This window comes from Helianthus annuus, chromosome 8 (genome assembly GCF_002127325.2).
Source record: "Helianthus annuus cultivar XRQ/B chromosome 8, HanXRQr2.0-SUNRISE, whole genome shotgun sequence".
In the NCBI taxonomy this organism is placed as follows: Eukaryota; Viridiplantae; Streptophyta; class Magnoliopsida; order Asterales; family Asteraceae; genus Helianthus; species Helianthus annuus.
This window is the reverse complement of record NC_035440.2, coordinates 163628579-163650841: the sequence shown is the minus strand read 5'-3', so window position 1 is coordinate 163650841 and position 22263 is coordinate 163628579. Positions and strand designations below refer to the sequence as shown.

The 22263-nt window shown below is 34.9% G+C and overlaps 2 protein-coding genes across 5 annotated transcripts; both read left to right on the top strand.

The window, feature by feature from the left end:
* The first annotated feature begins 1628 nt into the window (after positions 1-1628).
* On the top strand, positions 1629-10839 carry LOC110929768. 4 transcript variants are annotated; one of them, XM_035976219.1, is made up of 12 exons: positions 1686-1770; positions 2079-2228; positions 4393-4458; positions 8426-8641; positions 8731-8823; positions 8928-9050; positions 9127-9492; positions 9672-9758; positions 9841-9978; positions 10064-10186; positions 10259-10504; positions 10575-10839. In XM_035976219.1, exons 4-12 carry the CDS (start codon positions 8465-8467, stop codon positions 10701-10703), a joined length of 1482 nt encoding a protein of 493 aa, XP_035832112.1. In that variant the 5' UTR covers positions 1686-1770; positions 2079-2228; positions 4393-4458; positions 8426-8464; the 3' UTR covers positions 10704-10839. The 4 variants fall into 4 exon arrangements, with proteins under 4 accessions (XP_022028636.1, XP_035832112.1, XP_035832111.1 ...); XM_022172944.2 differs by lacking the exon at positions 4393-4458 and having other exon boundaries at positions 1629-1770; XM_035976218.1 differs by lacking the exons at positions 1686-1770; positions 2079-2228; positions 4393-4458 and adding an exon at positions 5310-6283.
* Positions 4894-8065, top strand: LOC118481107 (protein ALP1-like). Its single transcript, XM_035976220.1, has 2 exons — positions 4894-5311; positions 7934-8065. The coding sequence occupies exons 1-2, from the start codon at positions 4925-4927 to the stop codon at positions 8015-8017; spliced, it is 471 nt and encodes a 156-aa protein (XP_035832113.1). The 5' UTR covers positions 4894-4924; the 3' UTR covers positions 8018-8065.
* Positions 10840-22263: the final 11424 nt, after the last annotated feature.

Below are 22263 nucleotides of genomic sequence, written 5' to 3'. Positions count from 1 at the left end.
TATTAATGACTTTAATAACTAGTTGCTTATGTTGAAGGTGATCTTTCCTTATCGTTTATCCGTGGTGTCTTAGCATTATTTTACTGTCTATATAAAATAAAAGATTTTCACCATTCATATCTCCACGGTCTATATGGAGGTATGTTGGCTACCTGGTCGGGGGTTAAGGGAACGGTTTGGTAAGGGTCTTGCCCTTGTTCAGCGTTTAGAGGTCCTGCAAGGGACCTGGGTCAAATTTAGTAGGATCTCCTTCAATGCCCATAGGTATTGGATGGCGGGGATCCAAACTCTTTGACCCCCTCATAAGTTAACTACTATTAATACTATAACCCGGCTATTTAGGACTGTATCCCTGCTGACTCAGACTACTTAGTCGAGGGTAACGTCAACTCCAAAAGCGGGGCCTACCATAATTTGCATTAATAACTTAATTCATTATCTTCCAATAATCCAACCCTTTAGGATTGTATCCTTGCTGACTCAAACTACTGGGTTGAGGGTAATGTCGCCTTCAAAAGAGGGGCCTACTACAATAACTAAGATAATCTCTTAAACAAGTGCAAAAGTGCGAAAATAATCAAAGGTTATACTAATACATGAGTCGGATCCAAGTGATTCATCTTGTCTATCTGTTTTTATTTTTATTTTATTTTTCAGCATTTAGTTAGTTTTCATTTTCTTAGTTTAAAAATCTTTTCTAACTTTTTGATTTGATTAGACGTTGAGGATAAACCGGTACTAAAAGCTCTTGTGTCCTTGGACGACCTCGGTATCTTACTAACACTATACTACGTCCACGATGGGTGCACTTGCCCATATGTGTGTTTACACTACGTGAAAAATGGCCTACGGCCACACTTTTTCCAAAACCGGTCTGCCACACATTTGAATAAATGTGTGGCTAAAGGTCATTTATAATATTTTAAAACACTTTTAGTCACACATTATATTATTAATGTGACTATCGTATAGCAGGTCAAAACTTTTAGCCACGTTTTTCGAAAAAAGTGTGACATTTACTAGCTAGTCTAGCCACAACTTGAAAAGTGTGGCCAAATGCGCCCTAACGCCACGGTCTTTGTATAATTTTTTTAATTTGTGTGACGGAAACACATCTTTTCCAGACCTTTAGTCACACTTTCAAAAAAAAAAATGTGACAATCACTGGCCATAGTAGAAAAGTGTTACCAAATGTTACTAACTGACACAATAGATTTTTAATGATGTGGCTAACAGATATTACATATCGCTACTTACGAATTTATGTGACCAAAGAGTAGTGCTTAGTAGCCACTTGTAAACTTTTATGTGTAGCTAAAGATCATTTATAATCTTTTAATACACTTTTAACCACACATTTGAAAAAATGTAGCCAAATGTAACCAACAGTCATAGTATCCGTTTGCTTTTTTTATTTATGTGACAAAAACACATGAAACATTTAGCCACACTTAAAAAAAAATAGTAACATATATTAGTTATTAGTTATGCTAGAAAAGTGTAGCCAATTGTGATCTACAGCTATACCATTGTTCTTTTTAATGATGTGACTAAAAGCTAATTCATACACTCTCTTATGTGTGGCTGGTCAATGGTCATGGAAAAAAATAAAATATGTGACTATTACTAGTCTGTGGTCACTAAATTGCTTTATGTGACCATACCCCCTCCCCCGTTGGAACCCTAGTTCTTCTTCACCTGTTAGAGAAAATTTTGATAATATATGATTTTCACAGTTCATCAACATCAATTGAATCTCGTCTTCGTTTGGTATGTGATTTACACCCAAATTTTGAGAAAATTAGGTTATAGAAATCTTACAACTGTAATTTCTGGTTATGAATTTAGTTCTGCTCGTATGTCACTACTACAAAATGTGGCAATCGCCACCAAAATTTGTTACTGTCTTTGACGGTAGTAAATTACATAAGAATTTCCAACTAAAACCCCATATAATTCTGGTTATCTCACTCGCTGGTTCTTCTTACCCTCACACCCTGTGACCACACCTACCGATGAAACCCTAACTATCTCTTCTTGACAAATTCGGAGTTCAATCTTAATATGTTTCAACACAGATCTAAGAGACGATTCTGAGAAAACCTAAGAATCTACAGTAACAGATGGTTCCGGTGAACACTCTGTTGTCGAAGTTCTCAAACTGTTAAGTGATTGAATGTATTCATCTTCCAATCGATGAAATGGAAGCTCACTCGCGGAAAATGGAGGTTAGTTACTCGATTGAAAACCTAGATTGCTGAATTTGATTGTTGAATTCAATGATTTTGTGTTTGAAGTTGTTGATTGTTTGATTGTAGACCTAGATCGGTGGATTTTGTGCTTGAATTTGTTGATTTGGTGTTTAAAACTGTTTAATTATTGTTAGGGTTTACAAATTGCAGTTATTAACCGTCAATTTACAATAATTCAGCCTTGTTTGTGGTCTGTGACAGATTCTGATATATATATATACTAGTCGTTTACCCGCGCGATGCGGCGGGAAACATATCACTTAGGTTGGTGAATTTAGGGCAATGTATGTGGCGGTTCGGTTTTGAGATTTATCGGGTACGATTGTTGTTGTATCATTAAAGCAACTTCTAATTTATAAGGGTAAGACTATGGGTTCATCAGCTCGGTTTTTTATTTATTCGGATTATTCGATTCGGCTTATTCGATTCGGCAAAAACCGGTTAAAAACCGATCCCAACTGGTTATACCGGTTATTGTTTTGAACTTGAAAACCGGTTAGTAATCGAAACCGGTTATTAAAAAAAACCGGTTTTCATTTTGGATGAAAAAAACCGGTTTTTGAAAAAAACCGATTTGTACACCTCTAGGCATACCCCCGTATCATCCCCAAAACATGATTTTGGGACCAAAAATAAGAAACAAAACACCTTTGTCTAGGAGTACATTCACATCTAGCCCTATACAAATTGTGAACAAAACAAACTAACAAACGATGATCACTGAAATTTCGATCCCACACAAGGGCTGTAGAAGGCCGATACATTTGCACAGAAGCAAGCTGGATACCAGTTCCATCTTTGTAGCCCACATCCAAAATAGCCCAATACCTCACGATTTTAGAACCCATTTGGTGGACCCGAACCTGGGCCCATTTCCACGTCCTGATAGCCCAGCCTTGGGCTTCCTGAATAAGCAAAAGAACCAGGCCCGGATGATGTTTATGGGCTCCGGCCTTCAACATAAGCAGCGAAAACCAACCCACCCTGGAGTTTTAGAATCAGCAGCTGTTTTTACCAAAATACCCCTGCAAACATTAAGTAAATTCTACAATAAATCACTACCCCAGAGATGCATGCTTCGAAGATTTTTCCAATCATGATGTTTCCAGATGATCTCGTAGGTCTAAAATCGAGGCGCGAAGTGGCAAGTGCAAAAGCGCACCGCTTTCTTACCTGAGGCGCAGATAATTACATTACTTTTTATATATTTCCTAAAGGTTTCTAGCATCATTTACCCAATATTTAGAGACAAGCAAGCTTCATATATGTTTTAATATGAAAATTACATACATGTACATCCTGAAAAGCATGCTGTACAACAACCTTCTACACAAAAATATGGGGAATACATGAGGCGCGCGCCTCATGGTCAAAATTTGGCCAATAAATCGCGCTGCAGGTGCGCTTTTTGAAAAAAAAAAATTGTATCAATGTTTGATTTGTTTTTTAAATTTGCATATAAACATGTAACGAAGTAAAAATCATACAAATTTAGTGAAAGTACCCCAGGATTAAAAGCACAGTATTGGCGATAATTAGCGGAGGTTCTTTCAATGGATCAACTGTGCTCACAAAGAAATCAACTGCTGCAAGTTCTCAAGGCTCACCATCTCTTTCATACCTAACAAGTTAAAGAAAAAAAAACAATTAATTTATAATTTATTGGATATTGGATATTATTGTTGTTGTTGTTGTTTGTTATTATTATTATGTTATGCTAGTAATATATTACCTTGCAGATAGCTCATCTTTAAATGTAATTCTATTAAATGGAGACCATTTAGGGAACTGATCTAAAACCCATGATATAGCAAAATAGATCTCACAAATAACAAAAGTTAGCCATAACCCGTAGGAGCTTTCAACAGGATTTGTGATTCGGTAATGGAAGAAAAGTCCCAAAATGATTAACCGAAGAATAATCACAGTCCGATAGGGTGCGATTTGGCTTTTCAGAATTGGAATTATTTGTGAAAGTGGCTGCATTGCATTCGGGTCTGCTGGTCTACAAAAACAACGATCGTATGATGATCTGTATAACAAATAAAGAAGCAAAATGAAACAAATAAAGAAGCAACATGAACTAATGGTTTCTTCTATAGCTCATCATATTTTTTTAAGTGTGTCTTTTGGTTTGTAGTATTGATTTTAAGCCTGAAGGTGCTGGTCGTGGCAATTAGGGAACTGCTACTGATGAGATTGCAGTGTAAGTCTCTTTATCGTATATCACTAGTACACACTTGACTATCAAACGCGGTCCATGTTTTTTAGACGCGGCAGGTTAGTAAACCGCGACTAATAACATAAAACTAGACCTGGCAAACGGGTCGGGTCGGGTCATGGTTCAAAACGGGTTCGGGTCGAAACGGGTTCGGGTCAAAACGGGTCAATTAAAAAAAAGGGTTGTTTTGGTTCGGGTCGAAACGGGTTCGGGTCAGAACGGGTTCCGGTCGGAACGGGTTTCGGGTCGGGTCGGGTCGGGTCGGTTAAAAAAATGTTTTTTTAAAGTGATTGTACATCAAGGGGCAGTGTGTATGTATCAAATGTATTAACATAGCGTTGACACGGTCACATGGGAGTTCGCCCAAGCATTGGAACCACACGCCCTCGAGCATATTTCATGGCCCCTAGATATAGCCGAAACGAAATCAAGGTTTGAGAAGCTCAGTGGAATGCCAAACTATTGTGGGGTCATTGAGACCACACATCTAAAGATGCACCTACACAAGTCTGAAGGTGAAACCGGTGTGTGGCTCGACAAGAGTAATAACAACAGTATGAAACTACAGGTGATCGTTGACCCGACAATGCGGTTTGTTGATGTGGTTTCTGGGTTCTCGGGACGTATGACTAAAAACGGTGTCCTTCACCAATCGGAAATGTTACGTTTGGCACAGAAAGGAGAGAAGCTAAACGGGAATAGAGGAGAACTTTCTAAACGAACAACGATTCCTGAATATGTAGTTGGAGAATCGGGTTTTCGGCTACTTCCATGGCTGACGACTCCATACCATGATGCAGGACTGAATGAAGATCAAACTGAATTTAACAAGAGGCATTTAGCAACCAGGTTAGTTTCTAGTCGTGCTTTGAAGAAGTTGCAGCAGCAAGATTGGCTCTAGTGATTGTTTGTACGAGAAGATGAAGAGACAAAAATCGATCAGGTTTAAAATCTAACCGCCGCTCGGTAATTGAGGAAAACCACCGGAGTCGCGTCACCGCCTTCTGGTGTAAAACTCTAACTAGCACCGATCTGCATGCAATCGCAAGCATCGGGACCTCCCGTCTTCTTCGTCCACCCACCTTGATTCGACCTCTGGAGAAAAAACCCTGTACCATGGTTGTCCAATTGCGTGGTTTTCCGCAAGCATCGAGGCCGCCGCCTTGGCTGGCCGGAAGTTTTCCGTCGCCGGTGGCGGAAATCTAACGATTATTCCTCTGCATCTTTGTTTTATTTAACATTATTCATTTGTGTTTTATAACTAAAAAGACCATTAATGTTTTATTTACTTTAGGTTAAACTTACAAAATCTTTATCACTTTTGCATCTGTAATATAAGTTTTGTTATAATGTTGAAGATGATGTGAGTGGACCTATCCCACCCACATGATTATTATAATTGTTAACTAATAAATTTTTATGAAGAAAAAACGTGAATTAATCATGTTGTAAGTATAATATTGAAAGTCAATTGGATTATTAAAACTCCCTCAATGTTGTAAGTATAATATTGAAAGTCAATTGTATAACTAAAACTCCGTCAAAATTGAAATTTGGCTTTACCATATAGTTTTGATTTTTTTAACATACTATACCCCGCTCTTTGTTCCCGCCCCCAATTCCGCTTTCCCTCCCTCAAATAAACAAAACCCTAGTTTTTTATTCTTCAGCCGCATCACATCCAATCCATCGACTCTATTTTCATCTTCATCTTACTTCTCCATCTGATCATCGCATAGAAGATAGAACCCTACCATCGCAGGCTATCAGACCATTGAATACTACCACGTCAAATCGAACTGGGAACCAGGTTAGTGTTTCTTTGCTCAGAAATGATAAAAGGCTACTCATTTGATATTGACACGATTATTAAATGCTGGATATCAGAACGTGATGAAGAGCAATAGATACTTATGTAGGTATCGATTATGACATTTTCTTATATATGTACCATTTGTATAGATTTTGAATTTGAAATTTTCAATGATTTGTGGACAATAATCTGTTAAAGGGTACACATGATCAATTGTGCTAGTAGTCTAGATGCAATAGATACTTATGTAGGTATCGATTTAGCAATTTTCATATTCTGGTATTAACTTACAGTTACCAGCAAGTTTCAGAACCACCCGTAGTGATCATCTGTATATGCATTGTACAATCTGCTCTTTAATCTTTAATCATGATCAATTGTGCTAGTAGTCTGAGATGCTATTCAGGTTACAATACTTGTTTCTAGAGCTAAGCAGTTAATCTCGGCGATATATTGGTGATATATCGCCGATATATCGGTTATCGGACCCTCAATACAATATCAGTTCAAAATCTTAGTTATAATATCGGTAGCGATAATATCGGCGATATATACCGATATATCGCCGATATTTTGTCTTTGTAATATCGGTTATCTTGTCGATAATATCTGTTCGCCCATATTTATTTATTATCTTTAAATGTATGCTTCTTACTTGTTGAATCTAGTCTTTAGTTGCTTCAGATAGAGAGATGCCTTGTATTTTTTTAAGGAAGCGACACAAAGAATTAAACTTGGGGACTCCAATTCATAGGATTAAAATTTTGAAATTTCATATTTACCCAGTTTTAAGTTTATAATTTATCGGAAATATACCCATTAACAATCTTTTTCTGAGGAACGGGTTGAGGCTGGTGAGTAAACGGGTCAGAATGATTAAACGCAGCTGACATTCGAGTTCATTATTATGAGGAAAATGAAGAGCGGGTACGCACGTTGCCTGACTGGGACTGTTAGGTCTACCCCAAACTGACCCGAAACCCGTTCCGACCCGGATCCGTTCTGACCCGAACACATTCCGACCCGAACCCGTTTCGACCCGAACCAAAACAACCATTTTTTTATAATTGACCCGTTTTGACCCATGACCCGACCCGACCCGAACCAACCCGTTTGCTAGGTCTATCGTGAACCTTTGACTGATAAGGTTTGTTTGTTAGAAAAGTGTCTAATAAAGTTTTAAGATATGTTATGTGGTGTTTCTGATATAAATTAATTCTACATTAATCTGTTGCATAGATACTTGATTTTGCACGTCACTTCCCAGAGCTGAAAAGCATGAAAAGTTGTGATTTGTTTTTTGTTTTTTGACGTTTCATTCTCTTCATACACCAGTCACAGGTTTGTATTTTTTTCTATATAACTTTGGTGTTGGATTTTGAAGCTGATGATTTGATTACTGAAATAAGTATCAGTTTCTAATGCTTGGATAAACTGATCACTTTTACTTTTTTTTCCACAACAGGGTCTTTTTTGGTTGTTTTCTTAATTTATCGAGTAATCAGAGTTTCCAAACACTTGAAAAACCGAGCATCTGATGGTTACAACTTACAACCTCAAATAGCTTAACATGTTCAAACACTATCTCCAACAACCTGATTCATTACATTTATCCTAGTATGATTAGTATCACGTGATTAGCTCTAGTTAACATATCCAAACACCACCCTAAAATGCATCAAGAGAGACGATACTGGATCGTCTCTTGCGGATTCAGATGCAAAACATTAGGAAATACACATAACTTTAGCAATGAAAGTGAAAACATTAATATAGATCCAGTTTTGGTTCTCGGTTCTTTTCATGGTGAAACCCGACTTTGACCTATGGACCGGAACCGACCCTATATTTAGGGTAGTGAATTGGTTCTGTATTTTATGTTTGATCGGTTCTCGGGTCGGGTTGGGTAATGGTCGGGTAGGGTCGGGTTTTACCTTTTGCTCACCCTGCTTCGTTGTTTGATATTGTTATGTTTTATAAGTTCGCATACTTATTTTAATATGTTCAAAAGCAAAAACCAGCCAATAGAAGTAAAGGATAAATTGTGGGAGGAAATAACGGTTAATTCTTTTCTCTTAATTATAAATGTATTTTTACATTTTCATGTGACTAACATACAACTTGTATTATATATTGCAGCGTTTTTATGACATTGATGCATGTCGTAGGCGTTTTGTAATGACTCGGCTTGGTGACCTGCTTCGAAATTTTAGAAGAAAAGTGTATGCGGGATACATAGTACCTAACTTAGGTAAACCAAAGAAACTTGCACGAATTCCTAAGAGGTATCGTTCAATGGTTGAGCAAACAGACTGGGACAAGTTTGTAACATATACACAATCAGACGAGTTTAAGGTTTTAATCTTTTATTCTAATGTTCATCATTATTTTATTTTAAATATAATTTTAAACTCTAATGAAATAATTACAAATTTTGTTGTAAGGATGTGTCAAATAAGAGAAAAACAGCACGATCAAAATACGTTTATGAACATCACTTGGGACGAGGAGGGTATGCTTATCTAAGAGACAAACTGGTAACTTCATTTCTTCAATTAAAGTTTTTTTTTTGTGCTTATAATGATTTTTTGTTTGTATGTCTGATGTGTGTGTCCGTTATTTTTGTTGTATATATTACAAGGTACAAAATAACGAACTTTCAGTTGATGAGATCCCCTCTCGTGCTTTAATGTGGAGGAAAGCAAGGGAAAACAAAAACGGAGAATACAAGAATGTTGATGTAAAAGACATGGCTAAAAAAATAGTAAGTTCAACTTTAAACTTTTTTGGTTTATTTTTAATTACTATAATACATGTTTATTTGTTAACAATTTCTACAGATTGACACTGAAACGCAAATTAAAGATGGATCCGTGAACCTTGATCCGGGCACAGATGCACTCACATTAGTATTTGGCAAAGAAAAAGGTGGGTATTTAAAAGGTGTTGGTTATGGAGTGACTTCTAGTAGATATTGGCAGAGTCCTCGAACAAAAGGATCATCAAAAGAACGAATTGCACAACTAGAGTTTCAACTACATAACGAGAGACTTGAGCGTGGGAAAAAAGATGAACAAATTAAGACCCTTTCGATGCAGATGGCAGAAACAAATAACACACTTAATCAAGTTTTAGCTCATCTGGCTGCACAAGGACAAACTTTACAAATATGTTCATTATCTGCAGACAAAATGTCACAAACACAAGTAAGTGACTTATTTTATTAGCAAATTAATACCTTAATAGTTTTCAAATGTTAACCATTGTTAGCTACCATAAATAGCAACCTATTTATATAAATTTACCATGTGCATTACAATTTTAGAAATTTTCCCTGTTTTATCGAATCGTATTATCTGTATTGCTTCCTTGTTACATTTTGTAGGTAAATTCTTTGGATAAACATGATGGATCAAAGCATAAGGCCAATGCTACCGCATCTAAAATAGTGCAAAAAGAAATGGCACCAACGGTAAGTATGATAATTTCATTATTTTTTTTATAATTTCCCATGTAATTATTGATATTTCATAACACATTTATTTGAATTGTAGGTAAAATCTATGAACAATAGTACTGGATCAAAGGACAATACTAATGTTACCACATCTAACATATCAAGTAAAGTAGTGCAAACAGAAGTCACTTCTCATGCTAACACTTCTAAAATGGTGCAAAAAGAAATGATAACGGTAAGTGTTTGACAATTTCGTATTTTTTATAGTTTTTATGTGTGATTGTTGATTTTCTATAACTTAATTAATTCAATGTTTTTAGGAAAATGTGAAAACTAGAAAAAAAGATGTTTTGTCTACGCAAGAGACTTCACTTCTTGGGACATCATCGCAGTTGGAATCACAAGAAAATATACATAATACACATTCAACAAATGTCCTAGAGGTATGTGTTACGAAATACATATTTATATTGATTTTAACCTTAAGATGTTAATATAAAATATTTTTTTTGTAGATCAAGTGTACTCTATATACTATAAATATGAACAACTGTGTGGCTTATGGTACAATTCATTTGTCAACGGGAAAACAAAGCATTCATGGAGTTCCACTACAAGATAATTGCTATAGAGTTTCTATTGATAAAGTTGTAAAAGAAGCAGCATTTTTACCGGTAGAATCATGTGAGGTCAAAACAGTTGGGGATGCACTAAATACTTTTGTTGCTTGGCCAAAATACCTTGTCAAAACTAGCCAAAAGGTTTGTTCTTTATTAATATATGATTAATTACTCTAGCTATTGATATTTGTTTTCTTGTTTTTTGCTACAGATACCAAATCTATCAAGCATTCAAATACAAAACTCTACAACTCAAGTCGCTAAAAAGCAAAAGATATGTTTTACAACGCTAGATGGCATCAAAAAACAGGGAGCAAGAAGAACAAGAAAAACACTTTAAACGAGTACTTATTTTATGTTTACAATCATTTCCTTTTGCAACATTTGTAGACAGTTTTTGATTAGAAGTTTAGTTTTTGGTATTATTGTGCACAGATTTTGGTTTATTAATTTTAATATTATTTGGTTTTAGATTTTCTCATGTTTATTATTGTTTTTTATTATTTGGATATACATGTGTGGCTAAAGGTTAGCCATAAGCCACACTTAAAAGCACAAAAGTTCATGTGGCTTTACATAAACATTAGCCACACCATTGTCATTTTATCTTTTGTGTCACAAAATCATAGTAAACGTTATGTAAAAACAAATTATGTGTGACCAAAGATTAAACAATAGTCACATAGTAAAATTACAAATTTTCATGTGGCTTTACATAATTACTAGTCACATCATCGTCACTTTGTTTATTTTGCCCTGACGAAATGTTAGCAATTGTCATGGGTAAAAAAGATTATGTGTGACCAAAGGTTAGACAATTGTCACATTTAAAATTACAAAATTTCATGTGGCTTTGCTTGATCATTAGTCACACCATCGCCATTGTGTTTATTTTGGTGTGACGAAATATTAGCAAAAGCCATGGGTAAAAAATATTATGTGTGACTAAAGATTACACAATAGCCACACTTAGAAAGAAAAAAAATTTCATGTGGCCTTACATAACTTTTAGCCACACCATCCTTATTTTGATTTTTTTATGTGACAGAATGATAGCATCTGTAATGCACAAAATGAATTTGTGTGGCCAAAGGTTAGATGATAGCCACACATAAAATCATAAAGTTTTATGTGGCATTACATAATCATTAGCCACATTATCCTTACTTTATGTGACGAAATGATAGCAAATGTCATAAGAAAGTAAATTATAAGTGACCAAATGTTAGCCATTGCCACACTTAAAACCACAAAAATTCATGTAGCTTTACATAAACATTAGCCACGCTATCATCACTTTATTACTTTTGTGTGACGGAATAATAACATATGTCATGTGAAAAAAAATGTGTGACCAAAGGTTAAACAATAGTCACACTTAAAATCACAAAATTTTATGTGTGACTAAAGGTTAGACAATGGTCACATATAAAATTACAAAGTTGTTTTTAGTGTCTAGAAATATTTTTTAGCCATAGTTATAGTAAACAGATGTGACTAAATAATAAAACGGTCACACTTACAGTGAGTTCATGTGGCCGTTACAAACATTTAGTCTTACTTAATAAATGGAATGCTTAATTACAACAACTCTTTTTGCCACATTTTTTTTAATTGATGTGGCTAAAACAAACTTTTAAGTGACTATATAATAGAAACAACCACATTTACAATAAATTCATGTAGCTGTTGTTATCCTTTAGCCACACTTATTGTATATAATCTCTGATTTCCAGCAAGAGATAGTGGTACCCTTTAGCCACACTTTAAAGTTGCTACGGCCACTAAACGTGAATGTGGCCGTATGATACCTATGATGACTGGACCTTTGGTCACACTTGAGTTGAAAAAAAAAAGTGTGACAAAAGACGTATGGTCACTTTTTTTGTGTGGCCGTAAGCCTTTTTTGGCGTAGTGTTAGTGTTAGTAAATATCGTGTTTTATAAATTTAAAACTTGGCTAAAAGTGTAAAAAGGGCTTAAAATATACATCAAAAATATAACACACTTCACGCACATCACACATCTTTTGGTATATCCACATTAGACTTTTTATTATAACCATCTAAAGGATATAATTAATGTTTGGATTTGTATTTATACACATCTCTATATTTGATTTAAATCTACTGAGATATATTTGATTTAAATCCACTGAGATAAATCATGTCAAAATCCTTACGGTTATTATATTTGAATATATGGGATTCTATTATGTTTTGGGTTCCTCACACTAAGCGAAATTAATCTTTTTACTTATGTATTGAAACCTATTTGACATATGAATTTGCATGACTTGTGTTAACTTTTAGAAGCCTTATTTTATTTGGTTTTGTATAACCATTAGGGGTGTTCAAAACCGGATATCCGAAAATTCGGATATCCGAATTTCGGATATCCGAAATTTTTGGATTCCACATTTCACTATCCGAATCCGTATCCGAAATTTCGGATATCCGAAATTCAGATATCCGAAATTTCGGATACGGATTCGGATAGTGAATCGGATATCCGAAAATCCTACTTTTTATTTTTTTATTATTTTTTTCATATTTGGAAATAGATATTTTGGATAGTTTCGGATAACCGAATATAAGTTTTCGGATATTTTTCGGATACTTCGGATATTTTCGGATATTCGGTATCCGAAAAAATGAAAATTAAATTTTCGGATATTTCGAATATCCGAAAATTTTGAAAAACACTATCCGAATCCGAATCTGAAAAATTCGGATATCCGAATTTCGGATATCTGAATTTTCGGATATCCGATTTTTCGGATATTTCGGATTCGGATATCGGATATTCCGGATCGGATTTTCGGATACAGATAGTTTTGAACACCCCTAATGACCATAACTTGTGAATGGCCCAACTTTAATTTATGTCATTTTATGTTATTATGTGTATTGTTGGATAATGAACCCAACAACTAATTGTTTGATGATACACAAAATAAATTATTAGCATAATGTACATAAATATTTCATTTCTGGCCCAAAGGTGTTATGTTATATTTATGTGTTTTACCTTATTATTTATGTACGTTCATCATGATACATGAATTTTGGTCAAAGCCAAAGCGAAGCCAAAGTTCATGTAGAACATTGAGACATTATATATTTATGTGTGTTCATAATATATGAATTTCGGTCAAAGTAAAAGCGAAGCCAGAGTTCATGTAGAACACTAAAGAGGGTCTATTATTTATATCGTTCATTATGCTTGAAATTTGGTCAAAGCCAAAGCGAAGCCAAAGTTCAGGCAGAACATTAAGTTGGTTTTTATTTCGTATGTTCATAATACATGAATTTTGGTCAAAGCCAAACCGAAGCCAAAGTTCATGTAGAACAATAAGTTAGTCTGTAATGTATGTTCATAATGCATAAATTTTGGTCAAAGCCAAAGCAAAGCCAAATTTATGTAGAACATCATGACAATCTGTTATTTATGTATGTTCATAATGTGTCTGAATTTTGGTCAAAGCCAAAGTGTTGGTGCATATTTGTGACAACAGCTTAGATTTGGTCTTTGGATATCTTGTAATTAGTTAAACGATAAACAGTTAGCGGGTTTAGCTTTGTATTAGTGAGATAATTGAGTTTGGGCTAAACTAAACCTAGATTGGGTGATGGGGGGCGAATTGGGCCTGTCCAATTCGCAGCCCAAGAGTGTTTAACCTAGCCCAGTTGTAACCTTGTGTTATATAAACAAGGTTAGGCTTTAGGGTTTAGGTTAATCAGCCAAAACAGTGTTTTGAGAGAGAGTAATTTCGTGAGAGCTAGGCTTAGACGAAATAGGGTTTTGATTGATTGTAATACGCAAGTTTGATAATCAATAGAAACCCAGTTGAAAGTGATTTCTGTTCTTCTACTTATTTCTGCTATATTCTGATCAAGAGGATTCCGCACTCTTGATCGGATTGACAATTCTGTGAAAGATCCATACATCAAGGGGACCTACAATTGGTATCAGAGCTTTAGGCTCTTGAAGGCTCGGTTCAGAATTTGTTGCTGCAGAAAAGGGTGGATTTTCGGTTTGTTTTGAAAATTTTCGAAAATTTTGAGTTTTGTTCTTGGGATTTTCGAAATTTTTGGTCTGTTTGATCTGTTTGCATATTTAATTTTGCTATTTAAGAGTTTTTGATTACAGGTTTGGTTGATTTTTGAAGGATTTTGGCTAGAAAGTCTTGAAGATTCGAAGATTGTTCTTCGTGTTCTTTGTGTTCTTCGTATTTTCTTCAAAAAATTCGGCTGATTTGGTGTTTAATTTTGCAGGAAACAGTTAGAAGAATCTGGAAAATCTTCAGAAATTTCGAACAGATTGAGTTTCCAAAATTTTCTAGCAAATTTGCTGAAATCGGAAAAATACTGTGACAGACCAGCGAAATTGTGATCTAGTAACTCGGTGACCGGCAAAATTAAATCTCGGTGACCGGCGAAATTAAATCTTGGTGACCGGCGAAATTAAAGTCCAAAGGCGACTTTGGTAACCGTTATAATTGTCCTCAGCGACATTATTACGGTGATCGGCGAAGTTACAAGACGTCGTGCTAGCGAAATTATTTACCAGCGAATTTGATCAGCTAGCATAATTACCCAGCGAATTTAATTGATCAGAGGAATTACCCAGCGAATTTAAGTGATCAGAGGAATTACCCAGCGAATTTAAGTGATCAGAGGAATTAATCAGCGAATTTGTTCCAGCGAATTTAAAAAGTCAGCATAATTATATCTACTCTACCAGCAAATTTATAATTTCTCTATCAGCATATTTAACTTGGCTTGCCAGCATAATTAGCGTAACCCAGCGAAATTAACTTGGTTTGCCAGCAAAATTAGCTAGAGGAATTAAAAGGTGGAGTAAAAAGAAAAACTTTGGCAATTTCCGAATTGGGTTTTCGACATTATATATCATTGGATTCGTTTTTTTCGAGACGACGGTATAATTTGGTAAAAACAGTTTCGGAAAAATATTGTACGGTTTTATCAGTACGGTTATGGTAAAACTTGTTTTAAGATAGTTAAAATGGATAAGGTCAGTGAGACTGTTAAGAATTGGCCAAAGCTGAGAAATGTCAAAGAATATTCTGTTTGGAAAGAGGAATTTGAGGGATTTGTGAAGAATGAAGATACCAGAATGTGGTATTGTATGATAGATGGATATGTTGCTCCTACATGTCGTGTTGATGGAAGAGTTAAGGTGATTTCTTATGAGATGATGGATGAATCTGAGAGACAGGTGGTTGATGCTGAGAAGAAAGCTTTAGCTGCAATAAAAATGTCCTTACCTGATGGCATCAAGCATACCTTTACGAAGTACACTAATTCAAAGGATATGTGGGATGCATTAGAAAAGCGATATCAGGGAAATGCAGATGTTGTGGTAGAAGAGAAGAAGAAAGCTGTTGAGAAGAAGGCTGCAGAAGTTTCAAAGTGCATGAATGATGTGAATGAACTTACAACAGAGGTGAAGGTAACACCAGAACCTGTAAGTCATACGTGTCATAATTGCACTGAACTACAGGGTAAAATTGACAGACTATCGGAGCAAAACAAAATTCAGTTAGCTGAATTGCAAAAATTAAAAGAGTCAAATGTTCTTTTAATTAAACGAGAGTCAGATTGTTTAAATAAACTCAAATCAAATGAACAGGAAATTAGCAGTTTAACAAGAAAAGTCAATGAACTGTTACAGATCATTGATTTGGCTCGTGAAACTGTGAAGGACAAAACTAATGAATTTTCTGAAAAGTGCAGGGAATTTGCCGTTGCACAAGATCAAATTGTCGAACTTAAAGGAAAGTTAGACAAATTTGGAAATTCTTCATTAGTTAGGACTCACATTCAAAAAAGTTTGAAAAAGTGTAATGATAAAAAAGGGTTTGGGGTTTAGTAAAGCCTCATCTTCTAAAAATCAAGACTACTCTTTTTTACCTGATGAGAATGAGCTAATTGACTTTGTGCCTACTACACCAGCTGTAGTGGATCCGATAACTGTGGACTTGCCAAGTAGTCCAGAATCTTTGAAAGAATCTGTTGAGTCTAACAGTACACCTCATAAATCGGATGAGGATACTGAAGAGGAAAAGAAGAAAACATTTAAAAAGAGATTTAACAAAAAGAGAAATTACAAGACAAAATCTTGTTTTAGATGTCACAACAAAGGGCACATGGCGAGTTGTTGTCCTTTAAAGAAAAATAAGCAAAAAGTTGATGATGTTAAGGAAGGAAACAGGGTTGGTTTAAATAATAATGTGCAACCAGTAACCACATTATCAATATAATCAACCAAGATTTCAATCTAAGGCTTCAACATCAGGAAGATTTGATAGACCAAGAAGCAATTCTACATAATTTAGTTATTATAATGGTAAATCAAATCGATTGCAAAATCAAAGTAGAAATTTTGGATATCAAAATCGATGCCAGACTTTTGGTAATCGAAATTTTCAAAGAAGAAACGAACATAGGGGTTTTAGTAACTCAAATGTTCAACAACATCCAAAATTTTTTCAAAATTCATGGTATAATAATGGGCGAAGAAGGTATCAAGATAATAATTTTCAAAGGTCGGAAAATCCAAGATTCTACTAGAACTCTCGCGATCAAAGACCTAGTGGAAGTTATAAATCTTGTTCAAGAATGAGTACAACATCTAAGACACCAGTAAGGTGTGATGGATATTGGTTAGAAGCATCATATACGGATTTACATGGTCGACCCAAAACCGGTCAGGTTTGGGTTGTTAAGTCTAACTGAGTTGTTGAGAATGTGCAGGATGACCAAGAAGGATTGTTGATGTGTTCGACAGTGGTTGTTCCTGTAAAGCGTCTGAGGTGAATAGTAGGTTAACATGGGTAACGAACTATTTACATCAGTGATGGATATGATTTTTCTAAACTTCAAAAGTGAAAAACTTATTGTCAGATTTAAGTGGGAGTCTGTTTGTGTTTAAATTTCTGTTTTTGAAACTTGCTCCATAAAAAATAAAAATTTAGGGGGAGAAATTTCCCTAAGCCAAAAAGAGTTTAGTTAGTACGTGTGTTTAGGGGGAGTAAGTTATAAATTAAAAAAAATCAAAAATACAAAAACAATAAAAAATTCAAAAACATAAAAAAATAGAAAATAAAAAAATGAGTTATCATTATGTGAAAAAGGAGAAATGATAGTACATCAGCAAGTTAGACTGTCACACTGAAAAACAAATTAAATTGCTTAAGTGTGATAACAGCTTCATCATATGATGTACCAGTAGGCAAAAAGCATGAAATAATCAACTTACCAATGTGATATAAACTTAAACGAACTGAATATGAGTGGGGAACACATCCGTGGTGTATGGTTTAATGACCTTAAATCTTGCGTTGATAGATTGCCAAAATCTGAAGTTTTGGGTCTTTATACTGTTATTTCATCTAGGGATATCTTGGCTATCTATCTGTTCAGAACTAAAATTGTACATGACCTCAGGAAAGAAAGTCACTTGGAATTAGCTCATTTCTATTTGAATGTCTGTATGTTTTCCCGATACACACAATTTTGATCTGATTTTGAAATCTTCTCTGAAAAAAGTCGTGTACCTCCTCTGCTGCATCCAGATATATGCTGACCTGGAGGTGCTAGGCAACGACAGCTTCTGCTGCATCCAGATACATGCTGACCTAGCTGGACGTTGTCGCGCTATAGATCTATTACACCCGAAAGAGGCCCTCAAGTGCCCAAAAGAAACCCAAAGAAACCTATATCAAACTGAGAAAATCTCATTTGATCTGTATATTATACCATCTCTACTAAAGATCTATTCTGTTCTCTTCTCAACCTATTCCCAGTTAAGATTTCAGAAATCTGGATTGGACTTGTGAAATATGTGGTAGGGAAGATACTTGCATGATAGAGTGTGTTGTTTATATTTCCAGGATTTGATTAGTATTTATTTGGGTGTTCATTGTTAAGCAATCAAAACATGATAAAACAGATTATATGCAGACCTAGACACAGTCAGGATATCTTAAAGGATGACATCAGTATACTCACCTACTACGATGAATCTTTGTGCATACCTTGATCGTGGGGGTATATCCTGAAGTAGGACACACTAATATTTCTGTAATTAAAATTACCTTAACGTATCATACGGTAATGGTACTTGAAATGTTCATGCATTTTGTTTAAGTGGACAAACATACTGGTAATCGTCTTGAACTGATTTTCACTAAAACATTAAATAAAGAATAATCTAATTGTGTGAAACAGTTTGATTGTGTTGATATGATCTTCTTATCAGTGATTCTCACAAAAATAGAGTGTTTATTGCTTTTGTATTTACTTGCTTTCAGAAAAATATAAAAAAATCCAAAAATAGTGTCATTTTCTGTTTAAAATTCTTAACGTACGGAAAACTGTTATTCTTGGAGGAATTGTTACTGATAGGGGGAGACGGTGTTAGAAAGTGAGTTCAAAATTTTAACTTCTGCAGGTTCTTGTGTGTTGAACAAAAAGTTTTGCGTGTTGATGATAATTGGAAATTCTTAATCTATTATATAGTTTAACTAATCTCTTGAAAAATAATAATTTATTTAACTTATGTTGAAAAATTCTTATGGTTTCTCGAGATGTTTGTTTTATAGTATACAGATTGAAGCAGTATGTTGCTGAGATGTTGCTGAGAAGTTGCTGTGAAGATGAGAGTTTGATTAGATGCATGGTAGAACCTCCTTTCTATATTGCAGACAAGAGTTGAAGAGTTTGAAGATTGCTTTGCAAATGCTAAACTGGAGTTTATTCAAGTGCTAACATGTTGAAGATTTGGTGATTGGATGCATCAGCTTAGGGGGAGTCTGTTGCTGACAGTCTGTTGCTGACAAAAGCTATTGAATTGAAGCTGAAGCTATCCAAAGACCAAAGACAGTGCAAACTACTTGAAGATTGCAAGAAGACTGAAGACAAAGTTTTGACTGAAGACAAAGTTTTTATGAAGCTATTGTCAAGGGGGAGTTTGTTGGTGCATATTTGTGACAACAGCTTAGATTTGGTCTTTGGATATCTTGTAATTAGTTAAACGATAAACAGTTAGCGGGTTTAGCTTTGTATTAGTGAGTTAATTGAGTTTGGGCTAAACTAAACCCAGATTGGGTGATGGGGGGCGAATTGGGCCTGTCCAATTCGCAGCCCAAGAGTGTTTAACCTAGCCCAGTTGTAACCTTGTGTTATATAAACAAGGTTAGGCTTTAGGGTTTAGGTTAATCAGCCAAAACAGTGTTTTGAGAGAGAGTAATTTCGCGAGAGCTAGGCTTAGACGAAATAGGGTTTTGATTGATTGTAATACGCAAGTTTGATCATCAATAGAAACCCAGTTGAAAGTGATTTCTGTTCTTCTACTTATTTCTGCTATATTCTGATCAAGAGGATTCCGCACTCTTGATCGGATTAACAATTCTGTGAAAGATCCATACATCAAGGGGACCTACAATTGCTGGTAGAGGAATTATAATTATGCTGGTTTTTATACCACAAAACATGTTTATATACCACATGTCTGTGAACTGGGCTTCCTACTGGGCTAGGCCATTTTCCAAGCCCATTACAACAATAAACTCCCTAACTAATAAGCCAAGCCCAATACAAAATATCCAAAGACTAAATAATTAAACTATTAAGCTGTTGCCACCGAATATGCACCAACACAAAGCGAAGCCAAAATTCAGGTAGAACCTTAAGTTAGTCTGTTATTTTGGTGTTATAGTAGACTATATCTTCAATATGCGTCTTACTTGATTACCCCATAATGTAAATCACTCTAAGCTTCTTCTTAAGTTTGTATCCCATCAATTTCATCCACTCTAATTTCAAAACCTAAAATGTTTTGCTTACTAAAGAGTTTCTACAAAATTTGCACTTATTGGATTGTTGATTATCTCTTAAGATTTGACAATCCTATTGCTCTTTTCTGATAAAAGTATTACAGAAGAAAACTAGAGCATGTGTAGGACCGTTGTTCGACCTTAACGAGTCGTTCAGAAGAGTTCTCGACAATACGAAAGGCGGAATTCAGTCGTATCGAAGTTGTTTCAGCTGATTTGCACAAGATTCACTTTAAGTTGTCTCTTATATTGAAAACACAACGTTTTACAAGGCTGGAGACACTTCGATAGCACTTCGTCACCGGAATCAGATCGTTACAAATGAAATGGCACAACTGGCTCTCTCTAATCACAGACTCCTCAGGAATCGAAACCTAGCTCTTACTCATACCTGCACAAACTCTACCTCACAATAAATTTCACAAATTTATAATTTGACAAATTTATATACCACTTACAGGTAGAAATCATTCAAAATGATTTAACAATGTTATTCTCTGATGAACCATTTTTAGAAAATATCGTTTTTGTTTTTTCAAACACATTCTACCAAACCTGTTCATTATGTTTAGCACTTGAAATTTTGAAAATCAGCACTTCATCAACAGTAGTCGAAAATCTTTTTGTATTTTCAAAAATTTTATGCTAAAACACACTTAAAATCTTTTTGGATTTTTGTTTCTAAGAAAATATTAAAGAAATATTTACAGACAAAATTTTTGTGAGTTTGTGTAAGAGGATCATATCAGTTTATGAGACAAATCACCAACACCATTAAGCTTTAGACATTTTAAGTTCTAAACAATTCACTTAGATTGTTAGTATACTGGTCCACTTAAATTTTTACACAATGTTCAACTGTTTCGAGGTACGAGAATTAATGATTTAAGCACTTAAACTTATTCGTGTGTCCCACCTTAGAATATACTCCCGTATCCGGATTTCTATATTCAGTCTTACAGGTGAGTGTACACTAATGATATCTGTAAATGGGTAATGCGAGACCATGAGAGCTCAGGTTAGAACTTCCGTTCAGACAAAGAGATGTTGGCTCGACTTTAGGTGTGTCCCGTTTGGAGATCTTTTCTTCAACAGCACATGATTGGCAATTTTCAATGTTTCATCAATTTTTATGTTGAGGGTGGGCTTTAAGATTAAAGCAATGCAAAGTATTATATGAGGACTAGGCTATTGCTCCCGCAAAATCAGAAGTCCTGATATAATACCCCAGATATCATCACGCACAAAGACCTAGTATGTCAGAAATAGACAGTCTTTCAAACAAGATTTCGGGGGTTACCCATATATCCGAGAGATGTTCCCCACGAGATAAGTAGATATAATATTTATGTTTATATCTCGAAAACAATCTACTAAACAAGTAAAAACTACTGGCACATCCTCAGTGAGATCGTTTATTACTTTTGACTTTACAATTCTTTAGCGTGCTGTGATAGTCCACTGATGTACTATCATTTCCTCTTTTTTAAAACAAAACCCGTTTTTGAATTTTTATTGTTTTTGGAATTTTCAAATTTTCAAATTTTCTAATGTTTTTGGATTTTCTGAAATTTCTTACTCCTCCTAAAATTCAAAATCATTACAAGAAAATTGAAAATAAACTGTACAAGTAATGTGACAACTGTTATAAATCGCATCAAATCGCCATCCATTTAGCATAAACAATCAGAACTCCCCCTTACAACAAACTATTTTCCTATTATGATTTCAAAACACTTAAGTTTGTTTTAATCAAAATGGTTTTTCCAGAAAATAAGTTTTGTTGAATTTACCACTTGTAAATTTGGGGATTAACTCATCATTTTTTTTTCAATCTTTTCAATGAAAGTAAAATCAAGTTCAACTTAATGACCTTGATTTACCACTTGAAGGTGAAAGCTTCTTTTTCAACCACTTGTAGGACGAAATTTCACAGATGTGAATTTCTCAAGAAAGATACCGATTCCTGCTCCACGATTACCAACTTGGGAGCTCCGGTAAGTCAGGCTTTTCAGTTAAAGAGATTCTCCCAAGCCTGA